At 36.9% G+C, this 18,995-nt stretch overlaps 2 protein-coding genes across 8 annotated transcripts in view; one reads left to right on the top strand and one right to left on the bottom strand.

Moving 5' to 3' along the window:
• The window catches only part of LOC111459802 (ACT domain-containing protein ACR12-like), an 8,271-nt gene extending 6,752 nt beyond the window's left edge, over positions 1 to 1,519 (bottom strand). For all 3 annotated transcript variants that reach the window (XM_023102871.1, XM_023102880.1, XM_023102888.1), the window contains exons 1-2: positions 1,289 to 1,519; positions 264 to 318 (exon numbers count right to left, since the gene is read on the bottom strand). In XM_023102871.1, the coding sequence (XP_022958639.1) occupies positions 264 to 318; positions 1,289 to 1,443 (210 nt within the window). In that variant the 5' untranslated portion in view covers positions 1,444 to 1,519. The remainder of the gene's footprint in view (positions 1 to 263; positions 319 to 1,288) is intronic.
• Positions 1,520 to 3,581: 2,062 nt separating this feature from the next.
• On the top strand, positions 3,582 to 17,761 carry LOC111459026. 5 transcript variants are annotated; one of them, XM_023101837.1, is made up of 16 exons: positions 3,582 to 3,720; positions 4,591 to 5,108; positions 6,384 to 6,627; positions 8,186 to 8,460; positions 9,840 to 10,013; positions 10,592 to 11,374; positions 11,459 to 11,553; positions 12,413 to 12,475; positions 12,615 to 12,703; positions 12,812 to 12,874; positions 13,671 to 14,318; positions 14,411 to 14,485; positions 14,614 to 14,684; positions 14,806 to 14,863; positions 16,319 to 16,511; positions 16,820 to 17,761. In XM_023101837.1, exons 2-16 carry the CDS (start codon positions 4,690 to 4,692, stop codon positions 17,518 to 17,520), a joined length of 3,951 nt encoding a protein of 1,316 aa, XP_022957605.1. In that variant the 5' UTR covers positions 3,582 to 3,720; positions 4,591 to 4,689; the 3' UTR covers positions 17,521 to 17,761. The 5 variants fall into 5 exon arrangements, with proteins under 5 accessions (XP_022957605.1, XP_022957606.1, XP_022957603.1 ...); XM_023101838.1 differs by lacking the exon at positions 3,582 to 3,720 and adding an exon at positions 3,840 to 3,979; XM_023101835.1 differs by lacking the exon at positions 3,582 to 3,720 and adding an exon at positions 3,993 to 4,129.
• The last annotated feature ends 1,234 nt before the right edge of the window (positions 17,762 to 18,995 follow it).

The raw sequence follows: 18,995 nt of genomic DNA, 5'->3' as shown, positions 1-18,995 counted from the left end.
CCCCCCCCCCCCCCCCCCCCATACACCCTTTTTATCAATGAAAGATATTTCTCGTCAAAAGTTTTTATTTAAAGAGAGGAGAGAGCTAAAAGGTGAGAAGTATTTGACTATAAATCAAAACTTGGATGGGTTTATAGGATGAAAAAAATGTAAGAAAACTTTAACGTGTTTGCATTATCATGCAGAAATAGTAAGCAGTCCAGCATTGAGGATATCACGAGAAATATTATTTCAATAGCAGATTTAAGAAGCATGTCACTGACCAATGATGTTGGACTGACAGCATTCAAACGATTGGTTGATGCACTCAGGATATTCCTGGATAAGTTTCGATCAATATAACAAATAGGACATAAGCATTCGGTTGAGTTGTATAAATCAAGAGAAGGCCATGATATACATGAGTTGCATGTTTCAGTGAACAAGAATGAAGATCAAAAGGTGTCTAAATTGGCGACTTAATAATTATCGATAATTAAAAATAGCCAAACACTAAACAACCAAATTAATTGATATTACTTCATAAATGAGTTCACTCTTGATTTGATAAACTCGTGGTGCAAATATCAATGACAGCAACATTACTTGCAAATCGCAGAGCAATTAGAATTATAGATTCGCCCATTTCCTAATGCTCGTCTATCCAAAACAGCTCGTAAAATATACAAATGGAGCAAGCCTAGATTGTATTTTGAAGAAGAAAAAACATCCCAGACAATCAGCAGCCTTCCTTCACGCAACTAACGGTCAACTTCTAATAATTAAGTATCGAAGATAATTCATATTGCGAGGAGTATAAGAAAAACTCAGCCCAGGGCTCTGATGCGAATCAATACCAAGCACTTCCTATGCGTAGAAATACAAGTAATAGCAGTATGCGACACAACTTCTTTACAAGTCCTGAAGCGAACAAAGAAGCTAGTATAAACTAAATTAAATCCATTGCTTCACAAAAGTCATATATTCAATCTCTAACAAGCCTAATAATTTCTATGCCAAACTCAAAAGTTCAAAACCGTGCTCTGTTCGTCCCCGACAGTCAACTGAATAGCCGACATTTCTATTTTTCACATTATCCAGAAAACAGACCACCAGAAGAACGCAAATCCAGCTATCGACAGTTTAAGAAACTCCTATAACAAGCAATCAATGCCAACAGACAATTAACCAGTTCTTGATGTTCGTTCGAGATTATTAGATTCAACGAGTTTCCATTTCAACTCACCTCGAACACAAAATTTCAGAACAAGACAAAACAAAACAAAACTCCACAGTATTCAAACCTTACCATTTCCTCAAAAAAGTCAGCCTATCAGCTCCAGAGCCACGGTGAGAGACATGACCAACGAACTCCGACTCCGAGAACCTAGACCGGCAGATAAATGGAGACTGAGAAGAGTACGAAGAAGCGATGAAAGTGAAGCTGGAGGTCGCCATAGCCATGGAGGAAAATGGATCGGAATCGGTGGGTACCCCAATCAGCAACTTTGTTCGTTTGTGGTATTGCCAATACAGGAAGCGAAACCGGGGGTTATGATCATATTTATATATAAAGGGAAGCAATTATTAGTAAGAGTTGTTGGATTTATGCTGCGTCAGCATGTAGGACCCACTTGAATGTGATTGGTTCAACGTCATCGTCTCGCTTACGTGGCATGTGGGTTTGAAAAAACAAAATATTGTTGTTGTACGGTGCTTATCTTATCCTCCTCTAAATAATCTCTAGGCTTAATATAAAAAATTGGGAGTGGTTGCCTTTTTTGTATTTTGAGAATACAAAACTAAACCATAGGTTAGTTTTGTCAGGTAAACTAACCATGGTTAGTGTGGTGGATTTGTTAATTTATGACTTATACGTGCTTTGACGATACTATAAATTGGGTTGGAAGAGTGTTGAATCGGGCTCAAATTACTTTATCGACTCGAGCTTTTGACCCAAATTTCCTTTTTTCTAGGGCATATATGAAACCCGGTGCAATTTGATTGGAATAGGTAGATCGTCTATGGACAGATTAGGCTCGAGCAGGTTTTACCTTAGGCTTGTTTCCACTTTGTCGTCGTGATTAGATCGAAAAAGGGTTATATGGGTTTTACATGGATCTTCTCGTGACATGGGTGTGAGTGGTGTCATGGTCGTACGTAAGCTTATCGTAAGCGTACCAAAATCACGATGTTGTACGGTTGAAAATGTACGACCATGACATGTGGCAATTCACTCGGTAATATATTAAGTTAATTTTTATAAAAATCAAATTTTGATGGTGTGATTGTCACTTAATACAGTAACAATAAGAACATATTACAATACACGAGACTGAATTTGAACCCATATCCACCATTAGCAGATATTGTCATTTTTTGGCGTTTTGTTCTTCTCCCCAACCAACATGAGACATCACAATTCACCCCCTCTCGGGACCCAGTATCCTCGCTGGGTACTCTTTCCTTTCTCCAATCGACGTGGGACCCCCGCCAAATCCACCCACTTTGGGGCCCAGCATCCTTACTAGCACACCGTCTCGTGTTTACTCCATTTGGAGAATAGCCTCCTCGCTGGCACGTAGTCCAGTGTCTGGCTTTGATACCATTTGTAACACCCCAAGATCCATCTACTCCATTTGGGGAAAAGCCTCCTCGCTGGCACGTAGTCCAGTGTCTGGCTCTGATACCATTTGTAACACCCCAAGATCCATCTACTCCATTTGGAGAACAGCCTCCTCGCTGGTACGTGGTCCAGTGTCTGACTATGATACCATTTGTAACACCCCAAGATCCATCTACTCCATTTGGGGAACAGCCTCCTCGCTGGCACATAATCTAGTGTCTGGCTCTGATACCATTTGTAACGCCCCAAGATCCACCACCAGCAGATATTGTCCTCTTTGGGCTTTTATTTTCAAGCTTCCCCTCAATGTTTTAAAAACCGTCTACCAGGGGAATGTTTCCATACTCTTATAAAAAATGTTTTGTTTTCTTCCCAACCCATATGTGACATCACAATTACAGTCCAATTCCATTGTTATTAAAATATAATATAATTATTTAAAAATATATAAAGAATAAATGGCTGCAATTTTTATTTTGGTAAGTGTAATTCGATTTTATGAGTTTTTTTTTTTTTATATTTTAGATGCAATTAATTCGGCGTAGTTTGAAAATTAAATAATAATTTTATTTATTTTTGTTGAAATGAAATTAGTAAAAATTAAATAAAGGGCAAAAGTTAAACTATTTTGTAAATTAAAACACTTAATTAATGTTAAAAGTTAAATAAAAATGGATTATTCTAATAAATATTACAAAATTAAACCAAAATTAATTAAAGGAAAAACTGTCATAAGAGCGATGACTTAGTCGTCATACAGTCAAAATAAAAGTTTTGACTAAGTCTAAGAAAAACAAAACACATCAACGGGAAAGTGGATATATACACCATTCTCTTGCCGCCATTCTCCGATCCACACGCCGATCATCTTGCTGATTGCGGATCGTTTCCGATAATGATTTTCCACATCACTGTACTCTCAAGATCCTCCGGCCGGTTAGCTTTCCGGTAGGAAGACAGAGCGTTTTCTTCTGGTCATCGAATTAGTATTCCGTCCATTGATCGATTGGCGAGCGGTGGACGGAGGACGGCGACGGGAGAAACAGTGGCGGCGAAGTGGAACGAGAGAGAGATTTGAGGAGGAAGAGGAGATTTCTCGGAGTTTATGGTCTAAGGTGAGAGCGTTTGTTTCTTTTTGATGTTTTAAAGGAAAAAAGTATGTATCTGTCAAAAGCTTGGCGCTAAATTGAAGGGACCCACGAAAGACCGAAGCCTGATTAAGGGCCCTGATTGTAGCGGCGGTGTACTATGCCGATTACTGCCTTGTCCGAGTAAATTTCAGCGGGACCTTCCTAATCTTTATGTTTCTTTTTTAATTTTCTCTCTCCTTTTCCCTCAATCGGTATCTCTACGGTGGCTGCTTTCTCCCTCATCGTAACCCTCTCTCTCTCTCTCTCTCTCTCTCTCTCTCTCTCTCTCTCTCTCTCTTATTTTGTTTTATTCTTTAAGGTGTTTGAACGGTGCTATTTGCCATCGCGAATTATCATTGTTACAGTTCGATGTGGGTTTGATCGGTCAATGCAGGTAAATGTTTGTCATCTGGAGTTCTGTGTTTTGGAATAATTCGAGTTTTTCTGGGGGATTAGGAGTTCGATTTGGGGTAATTCGCGACCAAACCCTAGAGGTTTTGCTTGAACTAGGGTTTAGAGTTTGCTTGGTTCTTTAGTTTTGGTTTTGTGAAGGTTTCTAATCTGACTCGTTCAAGACTTGCGATTTTGCTGAAATTGAGTTTTTGTTTGAATATTTGGTTGGGAAACTTTGATCGTTATCGAGGGGGTAGTATAAAGGTACTGGAAATATGTGTTTCGTTTATTTATTCTGATATTTTAGCTATATGAAAATTCTGGTTCTTCAAAAGTTGAATTTCGTTTGCTCCCCGCTTTGATTGTGAATGGAACATCATCCCGTTTACCTTTTAGCACTTCAAAGAGGTTGTTATTTGATAGTCAGGGGTTGGAACTGATTTGATGTGATGGTTACTGCAGATAATTCTAGCAGTTTGCTGCTCCAGAGCTGGGTTCTGGAGTCCTGCATATTGTAGGGAAGCCGTTTTCTTTGGGGATTTGCTCAACTAGCTTAAAGTGATGGCAGGAAATGTGAGGTTTGAGTCTTCCAATTCAGCTATTCAAGATGAGTTAGGATTTGGGGGGAGTTATGGCAGTGGACAGAGGATGAGCCAGACAAGTAGCAGTTTAGATAGGTCTGGAAACTATCGTGATGGTGGAGAGAGCCGGATGTTTGGTCTGGGTTCTAGTTCATCTCGAGGCATTGCTTCCTCCACCGGGGATCTGCCTACATTATCTCAGTTTTTATTGTTGGATCCTATAAAATTGGGAGAGCACAAGTATCCTCGTCCAGAAGAGTTGAAAAAGGTTTTTGAGATGTCATTTGGGACGAACGTAGAAGACAGTTCATTTGGACCTGGTCGTTTGAAGCTTCCTCTGGCTGTGGAGGAGCTAAAGCGGTTCAGAGCTTGTGTCCTGGAAGCAACTAATAAAGCCAGGTACTTAATTTTTTTTTTTAATTGGTTTGAATTTTTGCATTCACAAGACATGCGTATGTGTTTTCCCTCTCCTTTTATGTGACTTTGCAATGCTGCAATCCTTGTGTTTGAAACAGTCATATCCTGATAGTTACAAATTCTATTAGTGCATTTTTCGTACTTAAATTAGGGTGGTCACCGAAGTAACTATTAGGCAAGTTGGCTCACAACAAACTGTTTGATTACATAAATATTTATCCCTTTTCTTGGTTAGATTGTTGCTTATTTTCTTGAATAGAAATAGTGAACTTTATGTTAATAGGAGGTAAATAATTGCAGGAAAAATGGGAAAGGTCTTTCAAACAATGGGGGAGTTTATGATAAGAAATTTGAGTGATATAAATGATAAAAGAGCAATAATTAAATCACTTTTTTGGAGAGGCAACCCAATGACTAAGAGTTGTTACAAAACTTGCTAACTAAAAAATGATTCAAACTTTACAAGTATCATAATTGTTTTATTAAAAATAAGTATACTTCTAGTTTTATCCTTCCTCAACTCTCAACTCCAACCGTGAGACCATTTTCCCACAGGATCTTCCATTTCTTTTAATCTGGTGTGCAAAAAGTATATTCCAAGAATCCTCTTATAGATGGTAGATGGCTGGCTCCAAAGAAGGAATAATCTATAAATGTTGTGGCTTAGTAGCATAAACTGGCATAAACTCGATGAGTGAAACACAGGCTTTGGGTTTCATCAAATGGATCTCAAATAATACATATAACACTGCTCTAGGAATAAGTTAATTGTAGAAAACTTCCATTGAACTTTGTCATTAGTATTCAATCTTCTAAAAAAAGATTCATGGGATATTAACTAGATTTTGTTCTTCTAAATGCCTTTAGTCAAATCCTTGTTAAGGATAAATACAAGAATTGAGAACTGTTGAGAGAGAGATTTACTATACATTTCTCCCAAGTTCTTAAGAATCCTGATTCTATAATCAGCAAACTTAGGGACATGAACTTTTTATGGGAAACTTTATCTTTTATTGAAGAAGAAACCCGTTCAAAAGAGGAAATGAGGTATATACCCACACAACCAAGTGGTTACAAGATATAGAGGCCCAATTGGTGGCAATTTGCATGAGCACGAGATTGTAAGTGCAAAAAAGACTAGAAAGAGAGGAGAGTAAGAAGCCATTTATTGTCCCCAATAGATTCACAAACTCTACTTCCTCTTCCTCCTAAAAGTTTTCATCGGAATACTAATTCAGATGATCGTATATTTTTCAGGGGTAGAGCAAGAAGGATGGATGAATCTTTGCACAAATTGAACAAGTATTGTGAGTCCCAGGTTCAGAAGAAGCAAATTCGGAATGAGATCTTAACTAATGAAAGGCCTGCTGGGCCTAGCCTGTTGAAGAAGGGAAGTCAGGTTCACCGAAATTCTCCAGATGTTGCGAATCAGAGACTTGAAGACAGGGCAAAAAACAATGTTCTTAGCAAGCGTGTTCGGACTTCAGTTGCTGAATTAAGGGTCTGTTTAAATTTTATCAATCATTTACTCTTATTGTAGTTTTGAATATTTACGTCCCTTCGTTTATACTGTTATCCTTTCATAGAATGAAAGTTATTGAAGTACATATCTAAATTTGGTTTCTTTTCGAATTTTTTTTTTTGAATTTTAATTATATATATTTGTTTGGGCTGTTCTTTTTGGGCACATATCTTTTAGGAAGAAAGTACTGTTTATTTAGTCTTCACTTATTTGATTAATTCAACTTATTTTGTTTTCCTATGGAAGTTTGCTGCATAGTTTAAATTCATTTGTTATTTCTGTTTGAGAAGAGGTTAGCTATATTGCATTGCTAGTGATCAAAGTAGTAATTTAGTGGAGAAGAGCAAAGATTAAATGAATTATGCTTTGATTGCTGATTTTTGGTAATTGTGAGAAAGAGTGAAGCAATAGGTTTTTTTAAGAGAGTTGTTGTAATTTCAGGTGCTAATGGAGTAGAATTCTCTGTGGTGCCCTTTTATGGTCTCTAGATATGAAGGTCATTTTTTATTTGAAAAGAGTGGTACTTGAAGCTAAGCCATCTGATTTGGAGTCTTCGAAACCATATGGATTGTGACTTCCTTGAGGTTTTCTATCATAAAGGGTCTTTTTGTAATTTGGAAATGAGCGCACGTGAAGACATTTTTTTGTGCAACTTTGGAGCTTGTTTGGAGTATAACATGTTATTAGACTTCTTTTATGACCATGACCTTCAACCATGAAGCATGAAAGAATCCTTAATTGTCAATTTAAATAACAAAGGGTTGGGCTTAGAGGGGATGAGTTTAAGCCGTGATTGCCAGTTGCCACCCACCTAAGCTTTAACATCCTACTAGTTTCCTTGGCAACCAAATGTAATAGGATTAAACAATTGTTTTATGAGAAAAGTTGAGACAGGTACAAGCCAGCCTAGATACTCACAAATGTAAAGAAAAGTACGAACTCCTACAACTTTCCCATTTTTCTTTATCTTTGCAAATTGAAGTTAATTATTTGATGGATCTCTAAATTTCTTTTATACGCTTTCTGGTAGGGTTGGACATCTAGTCACCTGATGTGTATAGTTACTTTTTGGTAGAAATAAGCACGTAGATTTATCCACCAATTTAAGGATCACTTGATATAACTTATAAGTGAAAAGTAAAGTTTTTTTTTTCTAATCAGAAAGGGACAAGGAAGTGAAAGGTTGAAAATGTAGTGTTGGAAACAGGAAACAGTAGCAATTCTGAGAAGTTGGAAAATTTGATGATTAATTAGATATAACGTCCATGCTGCAAAGTTCTGAAGGAGACCTTTCAGCCAGCGATTCATCTTCATGAGTGGTAATCTAATGATAGATCTTTGTTAACTGCATTCTTAAGGTTTTCAGAAGGTCCTTTTACTATCTATTGAGATTTCTTACTGCTGTCCAGAATTTTCTTGAGCACCATCTTCAATTTCTACACACTTCATACCTATTTTTCTTTCACTGCATGAAAGTTAGATATTTCTTAGACTTAAACTGCTCGAGTAATTTTATATTTGTTTAACTTTTTAATAGGCTGAAGGCCGGACTAACAATGTTATGAGGCAGCCTCCACCCTTGGGGAGAGATAGAGATTTGCTTAGGGATGGTGGTGAAGTTTCTGATCTAGTTGAAGAAAAAATTCGCAAACTTCCAACTGGTGAATCATGGGATAGAAGAATGAAAAGGAAGCGCTCCGTGGGTCCTGTGTTAAACAGACCGTTGGATGGTGAAGGAGAGCTAAAACGTGTCATGCTTCATAAGCTTAATAATGAGCCAGGAGGGCAATCATCCGAGTCCCAGAGTGTCAGGTGATTTATTTCATCATTATTATGCATTTCTTTACTCTACTTTTTTGTTATATCGATGAATCTTGTGCATGAGAAATCTAGCTAGTATATTGTTAGTGATGCTCTATAACTAGCAAGGTTGTATGCCAATCTTGACCTTTATACCTTTTTTCAAACACCAATTGCTTTATCGCTGGAATTGGCCTTTTAAGATTGTTAGGGAGATGAATCTAAAAGGTGACTTGTTTTAAATACCTTGCATGAACCTCCCCACACAGCAACATATTGTTAGGAATGTTCTATAACTGACATGGTTGTATGCTAATCTTGACTTTTTTTTTTTTGTTGTTATCTTTATTTCCAAAGGCAATTGCTTTATTATTTTGTTCTCAGATTAGTTTTCCTCAAAAAATATTTCTGGGTTGTGAAAATGTACAATTTTCAGTCTCTACTTGGAGTTCTTTACATATTATTTTTGTAATACACAACACTTTCTTTTCTTATTAATTTGGATTGGATACCCTTTCTTTATTATCCTTCAAATTATGCTTAGGACCCATCATCCGTGAGGCCAGGCTGTGTCCCTTTTTTTGTCGAATATATGATGTGCATTGTTTCCCATAATAAATATTTACCAGTGGAGTTGTCCTTTTGAGATTGTTTGGGAGATGAGTCTAAAATTGAATTTTTAAAAAATAAGTCTCAGCCTTTTGTGAACCTCCCAATAAAAACTCCATTAAAAAGATGTTGGTATGTGGCTGAATCCTAACTTGTTATATTGCTGATTTTTTTTGTTCAATCCATTGGCCTCACGTAGTCTTTAGTTGGTTCTCAATTATTGTCATAAAAATTCTTTTTCAATCTGAATTTGGGTCACTCATGCTTTAGTGATTTGTTTTTTAGAACCATGTACCATGATAAGCATATATTCTCAGCCTTTGCTAAAATTCTTGAGCAGATTTGAGTGGATAGCTTATCGTCCATCCCCTTTTTGTCGTGTTTGATATTAATGAAATTGCTCTAACACCCCTTCCTTCACCAGATTTTATTTTTTTGATCTAGAGTAGTTAATTATGTGGCATGCACTATGAAATTGTTGAAGTAGGTTTGAAGAATTTTAATTTTGTTTTACTGTGCAGTCATATTCACGTAACATACACACATTTGTTTATGTAATCCGTATATTTTAAATTCTGTTTTCATGTCTATAAAAGCGTAACATATTTCTAATTTCGTGGATATTCTATTTATTGCATTTTTTTTTCCTTTTCTTTAACTGACATATTCAATTTACGGGAAACTGGAGAGGATACTTATTGGAGATGAGTTATTTCATGTGTCATTAGCTGTTTATGAATGCTATAAGATGAATGAACGTTGAAATATGATGTTCATTGCAGATCAGGTTCTTCTAGTGGTATAAGTGGCATGAGCAAGGGCGATGGAAGTTCTTTGCCTACTGGTTCAAGTGTGCGTATTATTCCCAAGGCCGAGCCTGAAAAAAAGCCTACTCTTTATAGGGATCCAACTGGTGGACAAGCAAAGGACCGATTACAAGTTAAAGGAAATAATAAGTATGTCATTCCTTTTAATCTACTACACTAGTATGTCTGCTACTTTCATTTTATGATTAGAAGCAGTATTATATAAAAAAACACACACAAGTTAATCTCATGACCAACTCTTCACTTTATTGCTTGTCGACAATTTCAAACAAAAAGGGATGGTGTTATGGACATAGGGTATTAAAAGCCTTCTTTGGGAAGTTTGACCTGGATAGAAAGGACAAAATTTCATACAATTTTTTTAGCGAGTGAGGTTTATGAGGTGTGGGTGACTGCTTACTACAGTATTTCCTTTTGGTGCTCTCTCCGCAACTTTCACAACTATTAGAAAGGTTCTGTTTCTGAACATAATCTCTCAAATGATATGCTCTTGTTTCTCCACACACGATTCCCCAGCGAAATTAATGTATTCAACCATTTCGTGGGATGATGTAGATGTACTGGTTTGTATCAAGTATTTGTGGTTTGCTGCAATTGAACTTTGGACTTTTGATCTACTGCCATATTTTGAGTAGTTTATGTTTACTAGCACATATAGTTAGTAAGGTTTTAGACGATATTTTGAATTAATGTGAAATTATCACCAGATTAAATGTTCGTGAAGATAATCATGTAGCTGGCCCTTATTTGCTGGCAAAAGGAAAGGGTTCAAGGGCACCCCGGTCTGGCTCTACTACAGCTGGAAGTTCGTCTCCTAATATTTCGCGCATGTCTGGAGCACTTGATGGCTGGGAACAACCTCCAATCACAAATAAATTTCAATCAGTAAATGGGGCCAATAATCGCAAGCGTCCCATGCCCAGTGGATCATCTTCTCCTCCCATGGCTCAATGGGTTGTCCAAAGGCCACAGAAAATGTCCCGTACTAGAAGATCTAATCTATTATCACCTGTTTCAAATCATGATGATGTGCAGGGGTCTGAAGGTTCTCCTTCAGATTTTGGTGGTAGAATGGCTTCACCTGTGACAAGTGGCTCATTTCTTGCAAGGAACTTGTCTATTGGTAGTCAACAGGTCAGAGTGAAACAGGAAGTTGTGTCTTCTCCTGCCAGGTTATCTGAGAGTGAAGAATCTGGTGCTGGTGAAAATCATGACGGTCAGTTGAAAGAGAAAGGATCAGTGAGTGGGGAACTAGATGAAAGAATGTTGGTTTCTGCTGCTCAGAATAATGCTCCTAACATATTTCATTCAATGAAGAACAAGGTACATGGCAAAGAAGAAATTCGGGACAGTGCTAGAAGACAAGGAAGAAGTGGTAGAGGTTCATCATTTTCAAGGGTTTCAGTTTCACCGTCGAGGGAGAAACTGGAGACTCCAACTTTGACTAAGCCACTTAAAGGTGCAAGGCTTGGTTCTGAGAAAAACGGAAGGTGATAGATCTGTCAACATTTATTTTCTCACTTCCATTATTTTTTGTCGATAATCTTTATCTTATTGATATATAATACATTCAGCAAGTCAGGGCGTCCCCCACTTAAAAAGTTGTCTGATCGTAAGGCCTTCACTCGAGTTTCACAAACATCAGCTGGTGGTTCCCCTGATTGTACAGGTATGTTATTTTCGATTCATATGGCGTTTAATGAGGCGTTTCTCATAGAAACATGATACTCGCTATGTTTAGTAATAGTTCTTACAATAAAGTTCTTACCATTACAACTTTAAAGCCAGTGAGTGATTGAAGTTTCGACTTTTAGTGTTTAATGTGTCATGTCATACTCCAATTCACCTGTTTTCAGCTATCATATTAATAGTAAAAACTTTTTACATGACACAACATTCTTTTTGCAAGAAAAAAGAAACATATTTTTGAGCAGGGAGAAAGCATAATGGTGGTCGTAGGACAAGAAGTTCTAAATAATAGCTGTATGAAAGCATTCTTCCGGAGTAACAATTTAGTTACTTCTACAAAATAGTTTTTGTTTAGGTTTGGATGTATGCTAAAGTATGGAGTGGACTTTTGTTTCCCTTTGAAAAGAATGTGTTGAGTTGAAATAATAATTACTATAACGATATCATTCTACTAATCTTTCTTGAAAGTACAATTTTAGTTTAACCTACTTGTGCAATGTGACGATGGGGAGCATGAGCCTATATAAGAACTTTCTTCCAGTGCATCATTTGTTGAATGCTATTGCTACAATATGTTTTTGTTTGAGGTTTACATGTATGCTTTTATAATGATATCATTATACTCCTCTTTTATTAAAGGGAAGATATAGATTAGCCCATGTGTGGTATGACGATGTAGAACATGATGTGCTTTAGAAGTGAGAATTGAAAATTCTTGAAAGGAAATTATTTCTTGTTGAGTTTCTGGGCTCCGTTGGGATGAAAAATGGATGTATATCTGAATTTGTACACTTTCTAAATGTTACTTGTGCATTAGTATTCTTATGCTTGGTTTATAGGTGAATCAGACGATGACCGTGAAGAACTCTTAGAAGCTGCAAATTATGCTTGTAATCCGAGCTGTACGTGTCCCTCTTCAAATTTTGAATTTCTTGGAAAGAATGTTTAGTGTGTGTGTGTATGCATGTATGCATTTACAGTTGCTTACTTCTTAAACCTGAATCATGGTCATATTATTCCTATATATTTTCGCTATCACAGATGTTTGCTGTTCTAGTTCATTCTGGTGGAAAATGGAATTTTTATTTGCTCCCGTCAGCCAAGAGGATGAATCCTTTTTGAAGCAGCAGGTAAGAACTATAATATTCTATTGTACTGCTAAAAGATATTTCTAGACATCAATAGTTCTCAGTGGCTCTAAAAGATATTCTTAAATTATCATTTATCTTGATCTGCAGATATCTCTAGACAAGAATGATGAGAGTTTTTCTGAAATATTGGACCATGAGAACACTATTCCGGTATGTGTCTGGATTTTTATTTTTCTAGCAGCATATATATATATATATATATATGTATATATATGATTCAACACTGAAGGTTTTTTCAAATTGTCAGAAAATTTAGATGAAGATATAGGGTTTATAAAGAAAATTGAGAAATTTGAACTTTGGGAAATATTGTAGGACATGCAAATAACTTTAGTTCTTTGATGCATTCACAATTTTTTTTAAAATAATAAGAAACCGAACTTTCATTGGGAAATATGAAAGAATAATTAAGGGCATACAAAGAAAAAAAACAGGCTGCACAAAAGGAGTCTGTGCATCCACGAATTTCTGAAGGATTGCCTATTATGACTGGATGGTATCTGCTTAGGGCCTGTAAGTTAGCTCTTGGCAGCTTCAGAGAAAAAACTTCTTTCTTGTTAAGTTAGCTTCGTCTGGGTTCCTTTTAGGGTGTCTTTTGTAGGTTTTTCTTTTATTGTTGGCCTGAGTTTATGTGCCCTGTTTGGCCCTCCTGTATTCGTTCTTTCTTTCTTTCTCTTCCTTGAAAGGAAAAAAATCATGGATATTAAATTGCAGCGTTTTATAGATAGATGTATTGAGTCTTCAAACTCTCCGAGGCGCAGGTGCTTGTAATTAAGCAAACCTAGCCTATCAAAGTAGTTCTTTTCTACAATTATTGTGTATATTTCAGTACTTTTTGGGGAAAATATTCTAAATGTGAAGTGAAATAGGAATGAAAAAAAGAATCCATCTATATAATTGTTTTCTTTTCTTCACACGTAATAATGATGAAGGGGTATTTTCTCAGGGTACTTTTGTGGCAGAGGAGGATTCATCACCTCAAGCATTTGATTCTGGACGAAAAAGCCAGTTTTCACATGAATCACAAAATATGCTTAAAAATGTTGATCAGGTTGATGAAGCTGAGGACTTCGTTACTTTAAGTGGAAAATTAGAATCAGAAAAGAGGAAAATCGTTACTCCACTGTACCAAAGAGTGTTATCAGCTTTAATAGTTGAAGATGAAACGGAGGAGTACCAAGAAAGTAGAGGGACAAATATGTTTTCACATTACGGGGAAGATGGCTTTCCTGGGGTTATGCATCCTTCCGTCAATGTTGAGACTGGGAACTCCATTGGAATTGCATTTGAATCTGAGTCGGATCCTAAAACTCAGCAAATTGCTGGTCGTAGATTTACTTGCAATGGGGGCACTACCTTCACAAGGCGTGACAGCCAGTCCTTCAATGATGACATGCATCATGCTGATCATGCATATCAACCATTAAACAACGGATACTTCCCTGAGCTTCATGAAAATGGTCTTGATGGATCACCAGGCATGCGTTTGAAAGAGCCTAATGTTTCTGTCTTCAATTGCCCGTATGGGCAGATGTCTGTGGAGGATAAACTCATGCTGGAGCTCCAGAGTATTGGACTATTCCCAGAGACAGTGGTATATATTTCAGGATTTAGTTTGTACATTCTATATATACTTTTCTTTGTAGTTGCCTTATTTCTTCTACTCTTCAATGGTATCTTTCTTAGCCTGACCTAGCAGATGGGGAAGAGGATGCTATGAATCAAGAAATTCTTGAATTAGAGAAGAAACTTAACCAACAGGTTGCAACGCTCTCTGCATACTCTTTTATGGTTTTCAATTTAGGTTTTCGTAAGATTTGGCTGTGCAATCTCCTTTGACATTTCTAAGCTTTATATTTGTTGCTAATGTTTGAACTTATGCTGCATAGGTTGTTAAGACAAAAGTTCATGGAAACAAAATAATCAAAGCAATTGAAGAGGGCAGGAAGACAGAAGAACGGTGGGTTTTCAGTTACTTAGACCCTTGCCTCAATCTTTAACTTGCCTTCAATCTTTGACCCATACATCATAGCAACATGATTATTTACTGTGGGATGTTTTTTTTTTAAATCACCTTGTAGGTCTCGTGAACAGTTTGCAATGGATCGGCTTGTTCAGTTGGCTTGTCTAAAGCAGTTGGTATGTGAAAATATAAAATATTTATGCTTAGTTTCTTTTATTATCTCTTCCATTGGCTTATATTCATTCAAGATTTTACCCCGGTCCTTTTCCAGTTTTTTCATCTGGGTCAAAGTTAGATATAAAATCGTCTCTCTAGTATTATAAGACTTTTTTTTATGTATCAATGTATTGTTTGCTGAATCAATTCACAAAGTAGCTGTAAGTCAAGATGCCCAAACTATCCACCGTCCAAAGCCCATTTGTCTAGAGAGATGTTGAAAGAAAATGAGAACAGAAAAGAGTTGAGATTATCCATTCTTGTTCATCGTTCAGCTAATTCCTTAGAAGGCCCATGTCATGTGGAAGGGAATAAAAACTTAATGATCTTACAATGGCGAGAGATTTACATTTATCTGAATCATTGGAAAGAACAAAAAGGTGAGCCTCACCTAAGCAAAGATGATTCAGAAGCTGGAGGATGAGTGGCAATCAACCAGAAAATTTTGCTCTCTTTGAGAAGACCTCTAACCTCTTTTAAGCTTGTAAATGGCAGAATGAGTCCTTTATATGAGGGAAGAGAACAGTTTCCAGCCAAATGAGTGTTAAGAAATTTTAGCAACAATATCCTTCCTGCAAAGACCATCCTTTTCTGCATGAAATCTTTAGGGACATCTATCTAGGAGGCAGAGATTCTTTGCTTGAGATTGCTAATTCTTTGACCTCCCAATCAAGGGAAAATTGGATTTTAGACCAACGAATGGCACCCACTTTTAAATTAACAGAGTGCAATATATCAAGCCTTGTCTTCTGATACTTTAAGAGGTCTACCTAAATGAAGATTCAAGATATGGCTAGGAAGACTCTCCACGTACTACAAAGTATAGTGCTCATCAGCGCTCTCTTTCTTTCTGTTAGTCTGGGTGTTGGGCTTTCGGAGCTGAAGTAAACTCTAACTTATATACTGGCTGGTTGTTAAAAAAAATTCTTTTTGAGTTTGTCATATTTAGAAAGACCACTTTCATAGTGGGGTAATGCAACAATGTTCCTGACTGTTGGCTGACAGCAATTTTGCATCTTACAGGGAAATTATACTTCATTGTTACTGCCCGTTTTCTCTAATCACTATTAGGAAAGATGTGCAAGCTGTTCCCCTTAATCTTTGCTTAACGAGAGGATCACCAATCCTTTCCTAAGATTTCCAGTTACTAAAACTTAGTTCATCATCTTGTATACTTGGCACGGATTTACTTCTGCAAATTAATTTGCCTTGAAAATGAATTATGGAATGTGATACTTTGAATCAAAACAGAAGATTTTAAAAAAATAAATACATAAATAATTTATTTTATTTTATTTTTATCTGATTGAGTACTCTCTTGGAAGTATTAAACTCATGTGGCAGTTTATTGTAAATTTTAAATAGCTCACATTCACTTATTATCTCACTATTTTACCATATGATTGATATGATAGGCCACTCGAGGCAGTAGTGCTGCAAAGTTGGGAATCTCCAAGGTATCAAAACAAGTTGCTTCAGCTTTCATGAAAAGAACTCTTGCTAGGTGTAGAAGATTTGAAGATACACAAAAGAGTTGCTTCAGTGAGCCTGCACTTCGAGACATTTTAACTCGACCTTCTAACCGAATTGATGCAGATGTTATGAATGGTAATGATTCAATTGTTTCCAGTTAGTTGATTCATAAAACAAAAGCGTAATATGTCATGTTTGCTATTTTGTTTGATGTATTCTTGAACTTAGATATACTATACTTTTCCTTAAAAAAAAAAAAAAACAGAAGAGACAAACCGAATGGTTATATTAAGGTGCTTGAGCTACAAGTAGGATTCATGAATTTGTTCGGGAGCCATTTAATGATTTTTCGTTGCTTCATGCAGACCTCTGCTGTAATGTCAAAAAAGTTAATCTTTTCATCTTGTATCCTTGGTTTTTAAGATATTATCTTACCATTGCAGGTTCCTTCCCTGGTGAAGCTTATCACAGTGGTCTGCAGAATCATAAAAGTGGAAGGGGATTACTTCATTCTTCCGACCAGGATTTCACCCGAACTGGGCCTATAGTGAATAGAGGGAAAAAGAAAGAAGTGCTACTTGATGATGTAGGAAGTGCTTGCATGAGGGTTTTATCAACCGTGGGTAACAATTCATTAGCTGGAGCTAAGGGGAAGAGAAGCGAGAGAGAAAGGGACAAAGATATGTCAGCTAGATTATGTGTTAACAAAGCTGGGCGTTCATCTGCTGGGGATTTTAGGACTGAGCGTAAAACAAAAACAAAGCCGAAGCCGAAGGCGGCTCAGCTATCTCCTGCTGGAAATAGATTTGTAGGCAAGTTGACGGACGGAACCTACTCTGACAACCCTGCAACTAGGATTTCCAATGAAGTTGCAAATGATAGCACAAAGAAGGAATTTACTGTGGTATTGCCCCTTAATAATGCTACTCAGGATTCATCAAAGGAAATTAGTGAATGTACAGATTTCACAAATCTTCAGCTACATGATTTAGATTCAATAGAATTAGGTGTGGCCAATGAACTTGGTGGGCCTCAGGATCTCGATTCTTGGTTGAACATTGACGAGGATGGATTACAAGATCATGATGCAGTGGGCCTTGAAATACCCATGGACGACCTCGCTGACTTGAATATGCTTTTATAGTGCTTGTATAGTGTACCTTTTTTCCCCCATTTACTGGGGTTTTAGAATTCTATACTTTAGTCGGGGGGGAAGTTCCATGTATAAGTTAAGCCTCTGACAGATTGGCTCTTGGTTTCATTGTCATCCAATTCTTTCACTTCTAGAGGGAGGGAGGGAGTGGGGGGTGGAGGGTGGAGGAGGTCATAATTGTTGATGTAACCAGATAACTTATTTCATATGCAATCAAAACAATTTTCTCGGAGGACTCTTGTCTATGATGTTCTTTTCTGCTCATTTCTTTTACATCTCATTATCATTTATTGTTCTCAGAAACTAATCTTTGGTCTCCTGTGGCATGTCTATACAGAATGAGGTCAGCGATGGCGTTTCAGCACTTACCCTGTTACTTATTATATATTAGCTAGTGATTGCTCTAACTTCGTTGGATTGTTAGCTCTGCATCACGTGTGATTCTTACATCCTCACTCTAAATATAATTTCCATTGCTACAATAGTGGGTTTCAGTCTAGCTATGTTATGTTGCCATTGAATTCAGGGAGCTCTTGGTAGTCAGAAAAATGATGACTACTGCATTACTGTCCTAATGTTGATTTTCTTTTGATATTTGAGTTAAATTGAAGGAACTTCAGGATGTCGGCTATTTTGATTGCCAGTTTATAGGAGAAGATGCTTGGCGTTTTGCTCAACTGCTTGTCATAGTGCAAAGTCTCTTCATACTTGTGGTAAGATGTGAATTGTTTTGTTGTTGCAATGCATTGTGTAGAAGTAGATGTACGATATGGTTCTTTTAACACTTGATTCATATCATTAATTACTTTTGTCTGCATTTTCCTTTATACCGAGTCCTGATTTTCTGTTAATATCCTTATTGTTTCTGAGGCAAGCATTCTCTCTTGCATGGATTGATGGAAAAAGCTCAAAACATCATCTCAGTCATAGCTGGAAGGACAAATGTTCAAGATCATGTGGTCCTACTCACTGTAATGATTTTCTATCCTGGTTCCGTTGTTCGTATGGCTTCATTTCATTTCTTCATTTTCTCATAAAAATGCTTCACCCCTAGGTCGACGATTAAATCGTTTGTTGGTTGCATCTGTCTTAGCTTCATTGTAAAGTCTTTTTTCTTTTAAAGATCCAGTTTTTAGTTGTCTTGTGGAGTACATGAGACTCGAGAAGTATGATCCCTGGTGAGTAGTTTCTCAACGTTCTGATTTCTTCATCCTTGATTGACTTTTAAGGTTAAGATATAGGGGTTTCTTCTTTCTTTGGTGCATTACGGCTAGGGCATGCAAGCCATTCTTAATAACAACTACATTCTGAATGAAAAGATGAACATAATAGTCTTTTGCATGATTTTGTCTTTCTCTTCCGTTCTTCTAAGTTCATGATGTGCCTTCAAATTTTGTGGTGCTGCTAGATCCATTTTGTTCTCTCATAATGATTTTTGTTTGGTGTTAGTCTGATGCTTGTTTTTG

Source organism: Cucurbita moschata, unplaced genomic scaffold (genome assembly GCF_002738365.1).
Source record: "Cucurbita moschata cultivar Rifu unplaced genomic scaffold, Cmos_1.0 Cmo_Scf00002, whole genome shotgun sequence".
NCBI lineage: Eukaryota > Viridiplantae > Streptophyta > Magnoliopsida > Cucurbitales > Cucurbitaceae > Cucurbita > Cucurbita moschata.
The sequence above is the reverse complement of the archived record's forward strand: the minus strand, read 5'-3'. Positions and strand labels throughout refer to the sequence as shown.

Excerpts from the sequence above, each read along its gene's own strand:
- LOC111459026 (XM_023101837.1), top strand. The coding sequence starts at position 4,690 with ATGGCAGGAAATGTGAGGTTTGAGTCTTCCAATTCAGCTATTCAAGAT. Across the intron at positions 10,014-10,591 it reads CAAGTTAAAGGAAATAATAA|ATTAAATGTTCGTGAAGATA; the intron begins GTATGTCATTCC and ends AATTATCACCAG. Across the intron at positions 14,486-14,613 it reads AGAAGAAACTTAACCAACAG|GTTGTTAAGACAAAAGTTCA; the intron begins GTTGCAACGCTC and ends TATGCTGCATAG.